General features: G+C 38.5%; 1 protein-coding gene across 1 annotated transcript in view; it reads left to right on the top strand.

Moving 5' to 3' along the window:
• ESYT2 (extended synaptotagmin 2) overlaps positions 1-14,838 on the top strand; it is an 813,806-nt gene extending 798,968 nt beyond the window's left edge. Inside the window, exon 18 of the mRNA XM_044063428.1 lies at positions 14,201-14,838. Coding sequence (XP_043919363.1) covers positions 14,201-14,246 — 46 coding nt within the window. The 3' untranslated portion in view covers positions 14,247-14,838. The remainder of the gene's footprint in view (positions 1-14,200) is intronic.
• Positions 14,839-16,354: the final 1,516 nt, after the last annotated feature.

Below are 16,354 nucleotides of genomic sequence, written 5' to 3'. Positions count from 1 at the left end.
GGCATTTGTGTGTTGTACAGTGCAGTCTTCTATGGCAAGAGTCCTAGGTAAAGTGTTTGATTCCTTTAGGGGTTTCAGTCTTGGAAGACCTTTGGGTGTAGGCTCATATGTAATGTTTGTTGTTGCTTTTGGTGTGTGCTTTAGAGATTGCCGAGAATAAGCATTGCCGTTTGTAAGCTTAGGAGGACTTTGAGGTTAGGTAATGTTTCTTTTAAGTTCCTCAGCACAAGATGGTCTGTGTGTGTGGTGAGCAGTATGTGTGGGAATGCAGTGTTTGTGTTCTTGGCAACCTTGTTTGTAAGCAAGATTTTTGCCTTCAAGGAAGTTATGTACATCTCTCGCATACTGTGTTAGTTTCTTTAAGGTTTAAATGGTTGTCTGAGAACATGAAATAATTGCTACAATGTCTCGGAATGCCAGTCTCTACCAATTTGGCCACAGAGATTTTTGGAAATTGAATATCCATGTTGTCCGGACCTATATTAGGGTCGTTTGTAAGGACGGGTTTTACAGAGGTACCTTAGGGTGGTTTCTAAGGTTAAGGGCAGATATTAGATAGTGCTAGAATATGGTATTAGTGCTGTTCAATATGCAAACTAGCTACTCTAAGCTTAACTCTGTGCAATGCTTCCCTGTGTTATAGTTTACAGTCCTAATAAAGTTTTATAGGTACATTTTACTGTCTGAGCATTTGTTTCAGTACAGGGCACTGCCCACTACCACTTGCATGGTGAACAACTCTGCTCCTTTGCCTAATTTATAACAAACAGCAAAAAGCTGAAAACTGACTCCTTTGCCCTCTGGCCAATTAACAGCTACACTTTGAGCTCCCTTAGAGTGCTTACCAAATTAGATCCTGGCCTTCCTAGGGTAAAAGCACAACAGAATGAACTTTCAAGTGCAATTCAACAACGAACAACTAAATCCCTGGGTAGATCACCCTTGTACAAAACAGTTTATAAACCAAGCAATTCAAAAGACTAACAGACGTAAGAAAAAAAGCAGTTTTTCTGTCACAAAATTGAATGCTTTAAAAATGCAGGCAAACAGTAGTGAGCACAGTAGAAAGTGCAAAAAAATTAAGTAAGGTTGCTTATTTTAATTTGTATGGCTTTGGATGTAGTGCAAACACTTTACTTAGGCAAGTTAGCCAAGTGTTGCTGAGCGCTGTGAAATTGAGCACAGAGCAGTGCAAACAGGCCTATTTTATAGCAAAGAGAAAAAACTGAAAACTGACTCCTGTACACTATGGCCAGTAAACAACTACACTTTGAGCTCTCATGGCGTGCTTCCCAACTCAGAGAGACCAGTCAAACACCTTCTGCCATAAGATTGAAAATCTTGGACTCCCTAATGTAAATGCACAGCAAAAAGGACTCTCAAGTGCAATTCAGCAACAAACAAGTCCCTAGGTAAAAGTTTTCTTGTGTGTTTTCCAACTTGGATAGACCAGGCCACCATCTACTGCCACTAGATGGGCATTTCCAATCCTCTTAATGTAAAAACGCAAAAAGAATTGCTTGAGAGTTTAATATGATCACAGAATAATTTAAACTACCTGGACAAGGTGATTTCATTTATTAGGGACCTTTAAAACTGAACTTTAATAGACCTTTAAAAGAATTCAATGATACCCCCTAACTTTTTGCTTTTTAAACTCTGCAGCTAATTTCTAGCATATATATTTGGATATTCGCTAAAACTTTATGCTAATGTTTCTGCTGGCCTCTGCTGTAGGGTTCAGTTGTGGTACCTGATTTTATGTTTTATGAACAGCACAGTTACTGGCTAATCGAGACAGTTGTTAGTAATGAGACAGTTCTGTTTGTGAAAAGAGTTAGGTCATTGCCTAGATTTTTCATATGTGTTAAAATTTAAGTTACTTATCCTAATGTGCTTAAATCTCACATTTACAGACTGTATGTTGTGTAGCAAAGTGTGGGAACAAAATGAGACAGGCGTTCTACCTCACCTTCTAAAATCCTCCATCTCAGTAATTCCAAATTTGTATACCAGCACACTTGTTAGCTACTTTATTTTCTATTTGTCCTTCTAAACTATGGAAGCCTCCATTTTAGTAATCCCAATGTTGTATACCTAGACATATCTCATGTTAGCTGCCTTATTTTCTAGTTTAAAGACTATAAAGCAGAAATGTATAACTGTGAAATAAGTGTACTACTTACATTGGTCAAACACTACTTAATGCAGCAGAGCATAGACAAGTAGTACTTTATCTACCCAGTTCAGTCACCAAACAATCCTCATTATTTTAATTGGTCTCTGTCCCAGTGTACTGAGCACATAGTATATCTGACAATTTCTGCTGTAAAAGTTAAGACGGTCGTACTACCAAGGGAACTTCTACAGCTGAGTTTCACTCTAGTTGCAAAAGCACAAAAGAAGAAATACCTTCAGTTAAAACCTATGTAAGGCAGTTTCCAAGGATCAAATTAAACTTAAAGAAATTCCTTGTATTGTCTCACTTGTGCATCAGAGTGTTCAGTTGAATCTTCTGGAGGGGCATCCCCACACCCACAGGCCTTATACTATTCAAGGTGAAGCTAAATTAACACTTTAGCATATTTTACTCTAGCAGTGTAAAATTTCAATGGAAGAAGCAAATAAAACCCATAACAATTAAATTAAATGCTTTAACTCACTTCACATAGTTCAAAACCCTTGTCTTTGTATCCATAAACGTACTTCATTGATTGTTTCTGGTGACACCATCAGTTGGGGAAGTAATTGAATTATGTTGAAGTACCTGATTGGCCCTGCCCTCATCTCAGTTGTTCTCCAGCTACTATAGCCTTTGTGGCTCCAAATTCAAAATCACTTTTCTACCCCATGACCCGAGTGAAATCAACTCCATCCAGTTGCATCACTGTACAATAAGATACTTTGCATTTTTTAATTTCTTAACATAACCTATTATTTCATTCTGGTTCAACCTTGTCCTAGAAAGAAGAAAAATAATTACAATAATAAACAACCGAAACTGGCTGAAAACAGAGTTAAAATACAATATAATAACCAGGGTATACATTTCGGCCCCTACCTTCTTTTCTTGTGTTCATTTCAAGCCAGACTCATTACACTACTGCCTACTGCAGTTAACTTAGGTGTATCTTAATCTAGCAGCTTGTGTTACTTCCTTTAAAATTGTCAGGGCTTGTCTTACCTCCTGTCTTGCTGCAGTTTAATTGTTTTCCCTGGTACTTATTCCACCGTGGGCCAACCCACTCTATTCAGCTCTCACTGTACTCTGGTTTTACTCTGTTCCTGTACCCTACCCCCAATTCCCATCCCAGTACAGCAAAATGTATAGCTGTCTTAACTCCCCTCCTGTACACATCCTCATATGCTGTGCCTAACTGCACTGTCTGATCACAGACTGTTCTCATTGTATCATCCCCACCACGTCTGTTCTAAATTCCTTCTTAAATCTCACTCTGTTCACTCCCCATCAAAACGTACCTCTTCTCCACACTATTATTTCTGGTCATTAACTCACCTCACCATACTACAGGATTTTTGCAACACAGACTGTGCTGTTCCCCTCCTGTATCACCTTTTTCATCCTCATCCTCCTCTCATCCCCATCAGTAGTAATAATAAATAAAAACACCTCAACTATTACTTTTTCCTCACCTATCAACCATCTTCCCACTAATTATTCAAAAATCACTTCAGGCTTATTTCCCATAACTCCATCTTACTGTTATAACCCAAAAATAACAAAATGCCAGTCCCAAAGTCAAAGTAATGCTTATATGCATCTCTACTAAAATGCCACAATAAACAAACTATCTTTGTCCACCATCCGTAAATGTGGTGACATCCATCCCAACCGAACCCTGAACCATAGAGTACACCCTAAAAGTGTACAAATAGTCACATTCAACTTTTGAAGCATATGCAACAAAATCCCAAAATTTAATTTCTGGATAACTCAACATAATGTAGATATTCTAGCCTTAACAGAGACCTGGCTAAAACCTGAATTAAAAGATGCTGAAATACTACCCTAGTTATAATAATGTTAGGCTTGAAAGAACACACAAAAAAGACAGTGGGATAGCTATAATCTTCCTAAATATGCTAATTGTAACTCTCTATACAAGCACAGCCCCAAATTTTGGAAACACTGAAGTCTTAATCTCATTCCTAAAACTTTATAGAGCCAAGAACATATGCATTGTGATGTTATATATCCCTCAAGGCAGAACATTCCAATACTTGAAAACATACTATCCTAGGTAGCAGATACAATACAAATGAAATTAACCTCCTGGGTGATGTAAACAGTGACTGGCAGTCTTTATCTGCAAATTCAGCAGTCAGCAGCCTGAACCTCTTTGGATTCACTCAACTTATTGATACACCAACATGATATGACAAAAATAACTCCCAACAATCTGCCCCGACTGGATTCTGGGTACCAAACCATCTAATTTTTCCTCCTCAAGTACCCTCCCAAATACACTGTGACCACCTACCAGCTTTTACCTATAGGAATATTACACAACTACCTGTGTTCTTTCCATTTTCTCCAAAGAGTCTTTCATTGAAGCGCTGGAAGTGGTTAACTGGTCCATTCTAAAAATACTCCCCTTAAATGATGCATTTGAATACTTCAGTGCAGAATTTTTAAATATTCTTTACACCTTAGCCCCACAGCATACAAAAAGAATTAAAAACAGCCATACCCCATGGTTCGCCAACCATTGCAAACTCCTTATAAAAGACAGAGACACAGTGTGGATTAACTGGCAAAAGAAGAAACATGACAAAAATCTGAAACTGTTCAGACAGCTACAAAACCAAGTTAAGAAACATGTTGAGAGATAAAAAGTCATACTATACTCGCCTACAATATAACCATAAAAACAACCCTAAAACATTCTGGTCTTCTATATCCTTTTTCATCAACCCAGTTAAAGAAAAAGGGTCCCAGCCTATACCCAGACATTACCCCCTCTTCAGACAGCTACTTATTTTAATACATTATTCATAAAATGCAAAACAACTGAACCTCAAACTCACCTAACACAACCCCTTCCACGCAGCTAACGTCCCCCACCTTAGTAAGCACCACCAACAGAGTCCACAAACACTCATTGAATCCTTTTAATACCTAAATGCATAAAACAGTAAAAACAGTTAAGCACTTTCACCCAGGAATCTCCCAAGCTTCCTCAGAACAAATTTAACGCAAAGTAAAAGCACTTTTAAAGCAGTGTGCCAAATTACACAACCAATCACGTTTCATAAGCACACCTCCAAGTTAACCCTTCAGATTCAAATAGAAGAAATTACATGAATGTCATGTTATGTTATATAAATATATGGATCTACTTGATATGGTCGACATTTCAGAATGTCGACATTCATATGGCCAAGACCATATGATCGACATTCAAAACGTCAACTATACAAGTAAAAAATAAAAAACACTTACTTTCACACTGCTAGCAGGGAGGTCTGCATCGGGGCACTCCATCCCCCCATACCCCCCAGAACTTAAATATACCAACTCTGAGATTGCACTACAGTACATAAGATGGAAATCTTTCCATGAGATGCTGGTTCCGCATGGTTGACATTTCGAATGTCGATCATATGGTCTCGGACATATGAATGTCGACATTCTGAAATATCGACCATGTGAAGGGAACCCAAATAAATATATATGAGTATTTAAAATAGTACAAAACACTTGTCATAGAAGTTATAACATTACAAAAAGTAAAAATATATAGAAATAAATATGTATAAAAACATTAAACATGAATACTATTTATTATTCAAACTTAGAAATCTGCATAAGTTCGTAACCTAGTTGTAACTGTCAGGAAGTAAGGGAGGATTCATAGTTTAGCCACCCTCAACCTTAAAACACTGTTGATACTAATGTATCAACAGTGTTTTAAGGCTGAGGGCGGCTAAACTGTGAATCCTCCTTTACTTCCTGACAGTTGTAACTGTCAGGAAGTAAGGGCGGATTTACAGTTTAGCCACCCTCAGCCTTAAAACACTGTATCAACAGTGTTTTAAGGCTGAGGGCGGCTAAACTGTGAATCCTCCCTTACTTCGTGGCAATTACAACTAGGTTAGGAACTTTTGCAGATTTCTAAGTTTGAATAATAAATAGTATTCATGTTTTAAAAGTGCTTTTACTTTGTGTAAAATTTGTTTTGAGGAAGCTCGGGAGATTCCTGGATGAAAGCTCTTATCTGTTTTAACTGTTTTTACTGTTGTATGCATTTGGGTATTAAAAGGATTCACTGAGTGTTTGTGGACTCTGTTGGTGGTGCTTACTGTTCGTTTCTTTTGGATTTACTGCTTGTTAGCATATTCCCCCACCTTAGAACCTAGCATGTCTCCTTCACAAAACTCGTCTAACTGCAAGTTCTCCAGTAAGCACCTAGCCAGTTCCACCCACTTTACCTTTCAACCAGTTTCTATAAGTTCCATAAAAAATTTTTTACATAAACTAAAACCTTGTTTCTCCTCAGCTGACAACCTGTACCCCCTAACTTATGGAATTGGCACATATTATCCATTTACACAAAGGAGGTAATTCCAATAACATTACAAATTTCTGTCCCATAGCTATCCTGTATCCCCTCTCTAAAATCCTTGAAAGATGTATATATCAATAATGTTTGCACTATTTCTTACAAAATAAGCTAATAGCCAATACGCAACATGAATTTCGACCAGTCCACAGCGCTTCCACTTCATTACTTTCATTTACAGACACTGTCAGTACAGCTCGAAACTCTAATAAACTTGTATCTGCAGTTTTTTTAGATCTATCAGAAGCCTTTGACATGGTCTATCACAATACACTCTTTAATCAGCTTTCCACCCTGGGTCTGTCATCTGCATGTATTCAGTGGTTCTCCAGCTACCTTGCCAACAGGCAACAAGATGTGAAATGACAAGGGTCCATCTGTGCATACTTTCCCACTTCTCAGGAGTCTCACAAGGATTCATTCTTGGCCTTCTACTCTTCAGTATTTTTATCAATAACTTAATTCATCTTCTTGTGAAGGCACCGTGATTCAGTATGCAGATGAGTGTACCATCATCTGTTGTTCAAAACCTTAACTTACCTCCAAGAAATCATTCAACAAGCTGTCATCTCCATTGTAACCTGCCATACAAAAGCCCAACTCTTACTCAACCCCCAGAAAAACAAACAGCTCCTATTTACCCCAAAACTCACACTAACAAAGCATCTTTCAAAATCTTTTCAGCAAATGGCACTGAAATTGAATTAATTCAATATGCCAAACTATTAGGAGTCATAACAGATGGTAATCTTAAATCTGGCTTCCACATCCAAAGCAGCATCAGGAAAACCCATCAAGAACTAACCGTGCTGTACAGAAACAAACATTTTCTGAGCACTCCCTCAAAAATTACTCTAGCCAAAGCCTACTTTCTGCCCTCTCTACTTTATGGAGACCAAATTCTAACTAATTTACACACTTGAAAGCTGCTATAACAAAATTGCCAAGTTTACTACTAATTCGGTCAACTTTACCCATCAGCGTGGAGCTCTGAATACCCTTAGCTGGCTGGAACCCCCCTCCACCTCTGCTACATTCAGCTTATAACAGTACATAAAATCATACACAAACCATTAGTCTGCCCATCTTTGACCCATTTAATCAACATATATTTTCCTAAAAGAACTTTCAGATCAGAAGACAAACAACTTCTCACCATAAATAAACCAAATTAAGCCCCTGGACAAAACCTATATCCATTCTCAGTAGCTAAAACAGGGGACTCTCTATGTCTAACTACCAGAACCTTTTCTAACTTACCCACCTTTAAATGCTCCCTAAAAGAATACTTTACAAAGTTATGGACCTGCTCCTGTGCCAATCCTGGCTGCCCTTACTCATTATACTTCACTCACCCCTTTTCAACCTAAGTCAGAACTTACAACTTTCTTCAACCTCCTGCTCTACTCCTTTATTTTGGTTTTCCCACCACCTTAGCTTATCCACTTTCTCTCTGCAAACCTTTCCTCTACCTCATTCTCTTTCCTCCCTATTCACCTAACCTACCTGAAGACACTTCACACTGTACTTTTCTTGCAGTCTCCTTATCGCTGCATCCTTGCTTCCTTCCACGACCCTAATATGAACACCTACTCTCATAGTGAGACATCACTCAATTTCCCCTCACTTTCTCTAATCGTGTAATGTCTAATATCTCTTCTAATATCTTATTAGAATTGTCTCAGGTCTCATTTATCACATACTAATCTATGTAACAAATAGTATGACTGATGAGTTTTTCCTCACATATTTTCTGCAACTCATGTTAAGGTTTTTCATTGCACTCTGCTATGAAATATATGTTCTTTGTTTTTCTCAGTACTGTTTTCACTCCTGTGTTTTGTAGTGTTACATGATACTTTGTGATTTAAAATATCTGTAATTTATTTTTGATAGATTGTGATTGTGCAGCTTTTCTCCCCGGGCCTCCAGGAAGAATGGGCACTTTTTTGCTCAGTCAGACCTTCTCGGTAACCACATGTCAAGTAAATAAGTTAAAAGTGCAAAACCAGCAAATAAAGCAAAAATAAAGTGGCAGCAGTCTAAAACAGTTAAGAGATTTATTTTATTATATTGAATTTCAGTTATCTGTCAGGGATGGAGCAGGATTAATTCAGAACCCTCCGAGTGTGTCAAGGGAGCCAAGCAGATGGGATCTCTGGGAAAATGAGCTGCAGACAGTTTTTAGTAAAGGAGGTTTTTCAAAAGCAAAACTGGTTTGCTGGGTGGGCACTTAGTGTTATGGATCTATGGAAAATAGTGTGTGGGAGGAGTACTTAATTAGCTTACACAACAAAAGTAATGAAAGTGGAGAGGGGGAACTTTGGGAATCAGATTGCCATAAGGGGCAAAGGCCAGAGAGAGAGCTTTTTAAAACCGCAGCAGAAAAAGTGTGGGAGGGTTGGGAAAAAATTAAGCTGCAAGAAGCTATTGGCCCATGACCCCCAGAAAGGTTAGATATTCAGAAACATTAGCTTAAAGATCATGTTCAAAGAACCATTTCACATACCACACAGTTCTCAAATGTATTTTACTTCCACACAATTTGGAGTTAAGTACAATACTTTATTTTTAATTATTTACATTAAAAAAAGCTTACTAAGTGCAATATTGCCTAGCAATTTATTTGAGTAATGTCGCTCGGCTGGTCAGGATAAAACAGATGAGCATTCATGGGTTTAGTTCAAGCAGCTTTAGTACACACAAGCGCATTAGGAATGAGGCTTTGTAATGAAAACTAACTTAAAAACAGACTGACTACTACACTCATACATGTTAACACTCTGGCTGTTCTCTCAAAATGGCAGTGTTGCCTGCACGTGCTCACTATTTATATGCACATGCTTACATCTGTAAATGCTTCTTACAGATACATACACACGCTCTGTTCTACAAGTAACTCAGTGGACATTGTGCTATTAACAGACAATATGGGGAAAAAGAACTTAAGACACTGGAACAAATGCTGGAACAGCTGATCTGTGTAGTCTTTTTACATTAAGATAACACTGAAGAGAACAGTTGTTCCACGCACTGTAATAATTTAATATTTAAATTTTATTTATTTATTTATTTTTATTTATCTTTTCCTTAGCCTAGAAGACAATCAGCTGGTCATGCCCTTCACATCCACCAATTAGGATGGGCGTGACTGTCCATTGTGAGAGCACGGATTCTTAAAAATCTTACCTTCCCATAAAAGACAGTATTTTGTGGGAAAATAAGAGCAGAAAGTTAATGCACTTTGAAGAGTCACCACAAAAAAATGCAAGTACTGCATTTCATTTCTCACTTTTAAATATCTTTAATGTCTCTGTGGGGTGTGAAAGGGCAGACACAAAGAACGACAGAACAGAAAGCCACTGGAATGTAATTTTAAGCAGGTAAATAATAAGCAAAATATAAGACCCTGGCAGAACAACTGTAAAAGCACTGAAGCACCAGTTTTGGAGCAGAATTTACAGTACTATCACCACTGTAATTCCTCCACTGTGTAAGGCACTAGGTTGCAGAAAATTCACTGTGACACTGTTTATGGAGTAAATGCCAATCTGAAAGTACTTACAGCATAGCAAATCAAAACCAAGAAAATCTAAAGGTATTACTGCTCAATGCTAGGAGTCTGAACAAGGAACTCCACTCCCTACAAGCTCTCTTCACCCTAGAGAATGACAGTATCTGTGAAGTCACTGAGACATTGTTTAAAGCCCAGACGTTGCACTGGAAGTGCAAGGCTTTAATGCCTTCCACTCATTTAGATGAGCTACTACATAGACAGGGACTAATGGTGGAGGTATCTCAGTTTATATAAAAAATAAATATACCGCAAGGCTGGCAAACAAGACAATGCACTTTAGCTTCTCCATGTTCAAATCACTATAGGCAAAATCCCATACCACTTCCTTGCAAGTTATAGGTTTGTCTCTATGACCTAGGAAAGCCATGACATGTATTTAAACTTACTGGAAGCACTCATCATCCAAGCCAATACCATAATCATGGGTGGTGTTATTTACCCTACTATTAACTGTGAATCATATACAGCACCAAAAGTACACGCATAGATATTCCTGGATTTTGTCAACATAAACTCCCTTGACCAGATTGTCAGTACCCTGACCAGGGGTGCAAAGATACTGGATCTGGTTCTCATTAATATGGGATACTGCTGCACACCCCCTAATGTAATGTTCTCTCTGGTATGGTCATACCACAAAATGGTCTCCTTTGAAGTAAAAAAAACTTGGAACCTCAGCTAACCCTGGCATGTTGATGAACTATTGCAAGGCTAACATCCTACTATTAATTGATAACGTGGCAAAATTGCAAGCCCTAAACCCCGAAAACACACTGGCTTCTAACTGGAACTGTTCACATAAACTCAATACAAGTATGTTAATAGCTGCATAGAGGCAGCTGTACCAACCAGGAGTAAGTACAGAACTAACTAAAAAAACATGCCATCCTGGTGGAGTCGCATCATCAGTAGGTTGTATAACAGAAGGAGAAAAATCATGGCAAGATTTAGGAGATGCATCACCCAGCAGGATAAAAGCACTCTCATCAAACTAAACAAGTAACTCTGAGGAAAAATAAAGTCTACCAAAGCCAAATTTGAGGTAAATTTGGCCTTTCAGGCCAAGGACAACCAAAAGCCCCTCTTTAGGTATGTCTACAACCTCAAAGGCAATACACAGTTGTGTTCATAGCTCATTGTTAATGGAGCCACCTATACTGAGCCAGAAGATACAGCAAACCTACTGGGAGACAACTTCACCTCTAACCTTCCCCCTGCCCCCTCAGAAAATACCATCAAATGCAACTCCACCCATTATCACTAGAGAACAGGTCATTAATGGTCTCTTTAAGCCCAAGAACACTGCATCAATGAACCCAAACAATATCCCAGAATGCCTTCTGAATAGCATGAAAGATGACCTGTCAGGCCCTTTGGAATTGCTGTTTAACCACAGCCTCCAAACAGGCTTTGTGCTTAACGAATGGAGATGAGCAACGGCCATTCCTCTGCACCAAGTTTGGGCCATCCACAGACCCTGGAAACTACAGGTCCATAAGTTTCACTAGTGTCATATGCAAAACCATGGAAAGAATTACCATGGAAGTGATCAGTAATGACACAGGAAACCTCCAGACACTGAACACAACCCAAGTTGGTTTTGTCAAGGGCAGGTCATACCTACTTAGTATGGTAGGCTTATTTGAGACTGTCACCAAAGCAATGGATGAAGGCAAAGCAGTTCACACTGCCTACCTTGACCTGGCCAAACCATTTTATACACTACCCCACACGGGCGTCATTGACAGACTTAACAGGTTAGATATAAACCTTTATGTTATCCAGTGGATAGCCAGCTGGCACAGGCAGGACTCAAGAAGTTAGAATTGGGGAGTCTACCTCTACAAAGAGGACAGTCACAAGAAGAATATCTCAGGGTTTGGTCCTAGGGCCACTACTTTTGTACTTCTCTAGAGTTAAGGCCAGTGTCAAGGGGTTCTTGTAGACCACATTTGCAGACAATTGCAAATTAGGAGCAGGCATAGAATCCCCCACTGACACTAATGTTCTCCAGGAAGGACTGACAGACAGATAAATGGTGCCAGGGCTGTGGACTAAAACTAAGTGCCAAGAAATGTGTAATAGTGTCCTTCAGGAAGTCATGCACCCCTGGTAACTATCATATTGACAACACTCCCCAAAGTATTGGCCCAGTAGTCGGGGACTTTGGGTACACATGTACAGTAATCTAACCTTTGACCATCATGTGTCTACAGTAGTGAGGAATTCATACTATGTTGTGCAACCTATAAACAGAGGTATGGCATCTAAGTCCAAGGAGGTCATTACCCCATTGTATTTTGCATTCATCAGACCTATCAATGACTAAAGTGCCCACTTTGGAATGTACATAACCAGGCACGTCCTCAGAGGTTCCTAACTATAAGAATGCAGGGCATAAGTAACACATCTTATGCAAACCACCTGAAATCCCTATCCCTGTATTCAGTCTCCTACAGGCCGTTGAGGGGAGAACTATGCATGGCATACAAGGCATTGTCAGATCCCACACTGATGTGCATCCTGCACATCTACAAAACAAACAGTACCAGAATTACCCATTGTAAAGACTTAAACTTTGCCTGTGATATAAGTAGGACCTGCTGGAGAGACTGGTATTTATCCCAGAGACTGCTCCTTCTCTGGAACAGGCTCCCCATCCATGTGAAACAGAGTTCCTTCCTAACCCAATTCAAATATAACTTGGACAATTAGATGAGGAAAGGGAAAATTCAACCCTGGTTTGGCACCTAGGTTTGTAATGGACACAGGCAGCCTGTAAATGGTTCCTTTCCCAGGTCCCTGCTTGTAAATGTTTTGTCCCCCAAGCCCTACTTACACTTATCAAGGGTACCAGAATTTGTCAGAGATTTGAAATGCATGGTTAGGTTTAAAAAGGCCCTAGTGTTTGTTAGCCTGGTATACACCTATGAAAAAACTATGCAGTAATAAATAATTGATGCTCAAATTTGGTAGTAGTTCACAGTTCTGCCACCACTGCAAATGAACCTACAAGATAAGGGCCCCAGACAGGATTCAAAATACAAACTAACCTTTACAAGTAATTCTGTAGTTGAGATAGAAGTGCAGTGTAATGTATATACACAATCTTCCCAAAACTGTAAATGAAGCTGCAAGACTAAAGCTCCACAACAAACTAAAATATTCAGACAGACAACTTTTTTGATTAAAACATAGAAAAAAGCAGAAAAGTGCAATAAAGTATCACCAAACAGGTCACTCTAAGTGCAACTTAAAATACGTAGGCAGAAGTGAAGTAAAAGCGTTTTCTTCTCTCTTCTTTTTGTTGAAAAGCTTGTTACTCAAAGTTCCACACCTCTCCAAGCCTTGCATAAAAGCCACTTGTGAGACAGGATTTCATATGTTAGTTTTTCTGCTGCCAGCACTGTTCAAATACAGAGATATTCAGAAGGTGAAGAGGTAGGTACTTTGTAACTGTTATCACTGCATAAAAAAGCAGTGCACAGTTGAAGGAAAATAATTTCTACAGTGGGTAACTGTTGGGATTTCTTCCTTGATTTCCTCGGCTTAGTGCAATTCAGAATTTTCTCTAAATCCTTCTCTCCATGTCTTGTACCTGCAGATGGTGCACATTACAATGTGAATAGCGAATAGCCTTTTAAAATTATCAGTTATATGTTTTACTGTGGTTGGGCTATTGTGAGATGTTACATTAGGTATTCTTAGAGCTGCACACATTAGGAGCTAGGTTTCTCATAAGATGGTACCTGCTTCTTGTTGGTAATGCCTTACATTGAATTTGCGTTGTTGGACCATCAGCTATTTTACCTAACATTTTTTTTTTTTCTTTCCTCATTTGTAGCCCAGTGTTGTAAATACTACTGCAATTCTTTAAAAACTAAAATGGTACAATTTTCTGAAAAAAAATGTTAAGTCTGGGTGTTGATCCTCTGTTTAACTTACCAAGTTTAGCTTTAACTTACAGTTCATTTATTTTAATAAGACTGAGAACATCAGTCACACATGTTTACTTTTCTCCATGTTATACTTTTGACAGGCATGACTTAACAGAAGATGGTGCAAGGCCACAGGTCCAGACCTAGACAAAGCTGCAGGGAGTCTCTCAGTGAACAGCTGTTTGCATTGAAAACATCACATTCTTGTCTTCAAGAATACGCACCAGCATGTTTTTTTTTACAGCTTCACTTTTTAGTCATTAGTTATGCCACAGTCATTTTATAAGTGTATGCAAAACTGCCATCATGTTTTATGAATACTGTGGAAATTGTCACTGTATTTTTTTGTTTTTTACTGCAGTTTTACTTTTATATAAATGTGCAATAGGGTATGGTGTCACAACAAACCGTCAAAGAAAAAGGAGGTACTGATTGCCACTGTAATGGGAGCATGCTTTTTCTTTGAACCTTTGGTTTGCCTTGTTTGCTCCGTTGATGTTATAGACCATGTAAATATTATGTATAATTTTATATTACTTTATTACTGATCTAAAGAAGAGACAACAGGTAAACACATTTTTTTAGTTAAGTGCATGATTATTTTTAACATGTGTTATAGCTTGCAGTGAAATCCTTTAATCAAATGAATTTTATATTGTTTCATTGAAGAACACTATAGGTCAAATGCAGTGCTGTTATGACCTAAGCATATAAATTATAGCTTATTTATAAACTGTCACAGTGTGTAATTTTCCTTTAGAATTAGTTCACATTACTGTAGAAGACTATTTAATGCTGCTAATATCTATATCTTGCTTGAACGTAAATTTATTTTTGGATGTATACATTTTAATTGCACAAGGCCAAATTGGTTATGGTACGTAAAGCATTTTGTTGGACATTTTTCTTAAGGTTTAAGCATTCCTTACTTAAGCCATCTGAGTCCCATCACTGTGTTTAAGCTCATAGAGAAAAAGTCACTGCTATAATAGATGAGCTGCATGTCCAGATGGAAGCTGAGAAGATAGAGACACGCTGCCAAATTCACTAGTAGATGGGCTTTGCTATTACGCGATAGGTCCTTTTGGAGTGCGTTTGTTTTAGTTACAGCCTTTTTTAAAGGGTATGTGCCAAGCCATAGAAACTGAATGAGAAATTAAAATAGTATTTTTTTTTACTTTCTGGTATTCATCACATTTTGGTGTAAGCCCTTGCCAGATCCATGGTATAGGGGGAAGGAACCCTAACTACAACACTGATGGACAGGCTTGATTAGTGGTCCATGTTCTGGAGGACCCAGACTGGAAGAAAGAAAAATGATAAGACTAAAGCCTGTTTACCTTGTCATGGTTGATGGGAGTGGGTAGCTTGTTTCTGGATGCAGGTTACAAAGATGTATGTCCAGAAGGGACAGAAGAACTGCCAGTATGTGTTTGGCTTATGGAAAAGGCATGCTTTTGAGGGGTTACCTTACCTCCTATGAGTAAGTCACAGTTCTGCTGTATCCATCATAAACCTGCCCCTTTAGTATCTGTAGAGGCTTGCACTCAAGGATGGGGCTTGATAAGGGAGAATCACCTTATGGCTTCCTCGATGGCAGTGCACATTGAGTGGCTGTTGCATACTTGGAATAAATAGCCATACTTGATTCTTCATTTGAAATAACTGTTTCTTTAGAAAATGTCAAGGTTGTGTGTTAATTGTTTAAATAAATGTTGTAGCATACTTTGCCATTTTTAGGGCATGATGTTTATTGTGTGCAGACTGTAACAGACAAGTGTTTAGCAGGCAACAGAGGCCAAAAAATGTGGCAAAAAAAAAAAATTGACATAAGCTCTTAATCCTTCTTCCACTGCCCCATTCTTAGGCAGTGGTTAAAAATAATAAGTACACACACACACACACACACACACACACACATGTATCCACAACAGGGATAGCTTACCCAGTAGTGTGAACATTGGCTGTAGGTGATATACACTGTTGATATGATAAACCCCAACCTCGTACAAATTGAGGAAAAGGGGGTTGATGCTCGTGAGTGTGTAAAGATTTTATAAGTAATGCATTCTGCTGTGCACTTACGTAGCACAACACTTGCTGTATTTCATTTTGAAGCCCTGCAAGACAGTAGCAACTACAGGAAGGTGAATCCTGACAAATTCTTAATTCATGGATTGGCAAACATACCTCTGCTCCTATGATGAATGCTGTATTAGCTTGTTCTGTATCTACAGTATCCATTTGCTAAGTAC

Source organism: Protopterus annectens, chromosome 2.part1, assembly GCF_019279795.1.
Source record: "Protopterus annectens isolate FY-2018-M chromosome 2.part1, PAN1.0, whole genome shotgun sequence".
NCBI classification, from domain to species: domain Eukaryota; kingdom Metazoa; phylum Chordata; order Ceratodontiformes; family Protopteridae; genus Protopterus; species Protopterus annectens.
Note: the sequence above shows the minus strand (reverse complement) of the source record. Positions and strands in the feature narration are given on the sequence as shown.